The following is a 3,252-nucleotide window of genomic DNA, read 5'->3' as shown; positions in this document are numbered from 1 at the left end:
TGCTTAAAAAATTCCAAAACTGAATATTTTTTCTCTAGCTTTACTTATATAGAATAGCATATATTTTTTTCCCTCAGCAAAACACAAACAAAACATTTAATAAATGATTAACAACATATAAAATGTTCATTCATTTGCTGCAATTCCTTCTGGTCTAAAAAAAATCTCGAAAAAGCGCTTCATGGTCTGGAGTGTTGTTACCCCTTAAATAACAAAGAAGCGCGCTAAGAAATATTTAAATTATGATACAAATAAATGTTGCGTGCTTAGCAATTGCAATTTTATTAGTTAATTAGGCATAAGCAAGCGCTGCAGGCTGTAGCTGAGTCAAGTTGAAAGTTGCAAACATATTGACAGTCGCTCAAACGCAAACGCCCAACGAAGGCTTTGGATTGAATCCAATTAACGTTGGACATGGCATAATAATTACTGTCTGCCAAGCCACCCAACCACCCACACAAACAAGGTCGCAAGCCATAAGCTGGCCTTGTTAAGTAACTAGCTGTGTGTGTGTGTGTGTGTGTGAGAGCGAGCAGCGAACGTCACGCGACAGACGAAGGATGCTGCTGCTGCTGCTGCTGCTGGCAGCAATAAAATAAAATTGCCACAAATAAAGGCAAAATAATGAAGTGAAAATGGCAACAATGTGATTACAAACAGTGGGACAGGCCTTAATAAATTGCACACACACACACACAAACAAGCAAACGCGTAGCGAAGCGCAGCAGTAAAAGAGAGTGAGAGAGAGCGTTGGCGTCGGCGCAGTGCGCAAATGTTGCTAGCAACATGTTGCTAAGCGTTAACTTGTTGGATGCCGCTGCTAAGCTTCGCTTTAAGAATGTAATTTAAATGCTTTTAATTTAAATGCTGCTAAATGAGCTTGCGCTATAGAAAATATGCATATTTAGTTATAAATAAAAGTTATAAACAAAAAACATGTTAGCAGCAGCTGTGGCGCAACATTAAGGCAAATTAAATTGCTTGTAATGATGTTGGGCACACGCACACACACACACTAAATGCTTGGCAGCTTAGTGGGGTTGACTTTGGTTGGGTTTGGGGCGCATAAATGTCAGACAGCATTTATCCATTTGTAGCTGGACGACGACGACGACGACGACGTCGCTAGGGAGCAACAGCTACAACTGCCGCTGGGCTAGTGCTTAGTGCTAGCTATTTATAACTGTAAAAGGGGCAAGCACACACACACACTTAACAATCATAAAGTTCATAGCAGCTCTTGCCTTACGCTTCCACATCAAGCACAAAACATTTCAAAAATCAGTTTCACTTTAACAACGCAGCACACAAAACTAACGAAAATATAAAAGCAACAAAAAAAAAAAGGGCTCTAATTTCCTAACAGCAGACACATTTAACTGCCGTATTTAGTTAGTTACTCTTGAATAACAAATGGCGCAGCGTCCAGTTGATCAGCTGTTGCATTTGCAGCTGCCCGATGTGAATGTGGAGCTGGTCAATGTCATCAATTTGCCAGACGGCGATGGCGATGGCGATGCACCCAATGACAACTTCGAGCGGCATTTGGATGAGGCGCAAATGCAGGCCATACGCGCTGAGAATCCACAAGTGGCCATGTTCCTGGACGCACCGCATGAGCCGCCCATTGAGCTGCACCACATGCTGGAGCCGGTGAACGGGAACGTGCCTCAGCGGCCGCGCAAGAAACGCAGCTTTCTGACCATCTCAAAGCCATTTCATGCGCAGCCGGAGAGATGCGCTCTCATCGCAGATGGCTGGCGGGCCATCCAGTGCGTACGGCCGGAGCAACGCTGCGAATACTTTATCAACTACATGGACGAGCATTTGAACACTCGAAACTATCCCAACGGCGATGGCCTGCCCACACGTTGGGGTCAGTATTAAACGCACACACACACACACAAACTCAGAATAAAATGCGCTTTAAACAATAAAATACCAAATGCTGTTTGGGGGGCGGGAGTTGTGGGTGGGTGGGTGTTGCCCAGCGGCATCGCTTGCGACGAACATGAAATTGTCAATTAATAAACTGCTAATTGCAAAATTGAAAGCCCCACACAGCACACAGAGCAGCTCATGCTTCGGCTTTGGGCCACTGCCATTGTCAGTTGGCAACAGAATGACAATGAAAATGCAATAACAATGGGCAGGCTCAAACAATTGGCCCAAAGTGTAGCAAATAAATACAAAATGCAAAAGATAATTGCAATCAAAGCCACAAACTGTGGGCGGCCGCACGGCTTACAAAATTGTGGGTGTGGCAGCAGCCCCCCAAAAAGTGAGAGAGGGAGAGCCGCCCCAACAAGTGTGGCAAACAAAATGAAAGCAGAAGGTAAACGATTTGCACAATGCGTTTGTTGCAACAGCAATTGTTGCTGCTGCAGCTGCGTCGTGTCTGTGTGGCAAGCACACAAAGCAACAATAAGCATGACATTTGCAGCTTACACGCATTGCCTGCTGCTGTTGCTGCTGCTGCTGCTTGTGCGTCAACAATCAAAATGCGACTTTATGTTGCGCTATAAATAGCCAAGAGTCAATATAATGCAGTTGGTTGCAATAAAATAATTAAATATGCACTTTATTTTATTTGAGTTGGCTTAAGTTGGAAATTGGTTGCAAAAACTATCGCTTAAGTTCGATTTCAGTTAAGCCGCATATATTTTAAAACTATAAAATAAACAATAAAGCGTAAAAGCGACTAAAATTTGTAGCTACTTTAGACAATAGTTGATCTAAAGTAGCTACAACCGATGCTATAGTTAACTAGAATAATAATAATAATTTGATAGCTTTAACTTTGAAATTTTAAGTTGTGACTATCGCTGTCTCAACAAACTTTTGTACTTAAGGTAGTATCTATCTTTTAACCGATATTTTAGACATCTAATTGATTACAAATTTTACTTGCTTGAAGTATAATGAAAATTTCGTAGCTAAAGCTTTGAAATTTTATGCTGTGACTATCACTGTCTCAAGAAACTTTTGTATAAAATATAACTCAAGGCAGTTAATCTATATTTCAACTAATATAAATTGAAAATAAATATCAATTAAAGCTAAAGTAGCTACAATTAATACTATAGATATCTTTTTTGATGACCAATTTTACTCGCTTGTGGAATAATAATTTACTTTTATTGATTTTCGTAGCTTTAGCTTTGAAATTTTATGTTGTGACTATCGCTGTATTTACATAATTTTTGCATAAATTATCACTTAAGGCAGTTAATTTATCTTTCAATATAAATT

At 40.5% G+C, this 3,252-nt stretch overlaps 1 protein-coding gene across 1 annotated transcript; it reads left to right on the top strand.

Moving 5' to 3' along the window:
- The first annotated feature begins 1,287 nt into the window (after window positions 1–1,287).
- On the top strand, window positions 1,288–1,926 carry LOC108602556 (male-specific protein scotti). The gene has a single exon (XM_017990691.1). It carries the CDS (start codon window positions 1,414–1,416, stop codon window positions 1,885–1,887), a length of 474 nt encoding a protein of 157 aa, XP_017846180.1. The 5' UTR covers window positions 1,288–1,413; the 3' UTR covers window positions 1,888–1,926.
- The last annotated feature ends 1,326 nt before the right edge of the window (window positions 1,927–3,252 follow it).

This window comes from Drosophila busckii, chromosome 3R, assembly GCF_011750605.1.
Source record: "Drosophila busckii strain San Diego stock center, stock number 13000-0081.31 chromosome 3R, ASM1175060v1, whole genome shotgun sequence".
Lineage (NCBI taxonomy): Eukaryota > Metazoa > Arthropoda > Insecta > Diptera > Drosophilidae > Drosophila > Drosophila busckii.
This window is presented reverse-complemented; position numbering and strand designations above follow the sequence as displayed.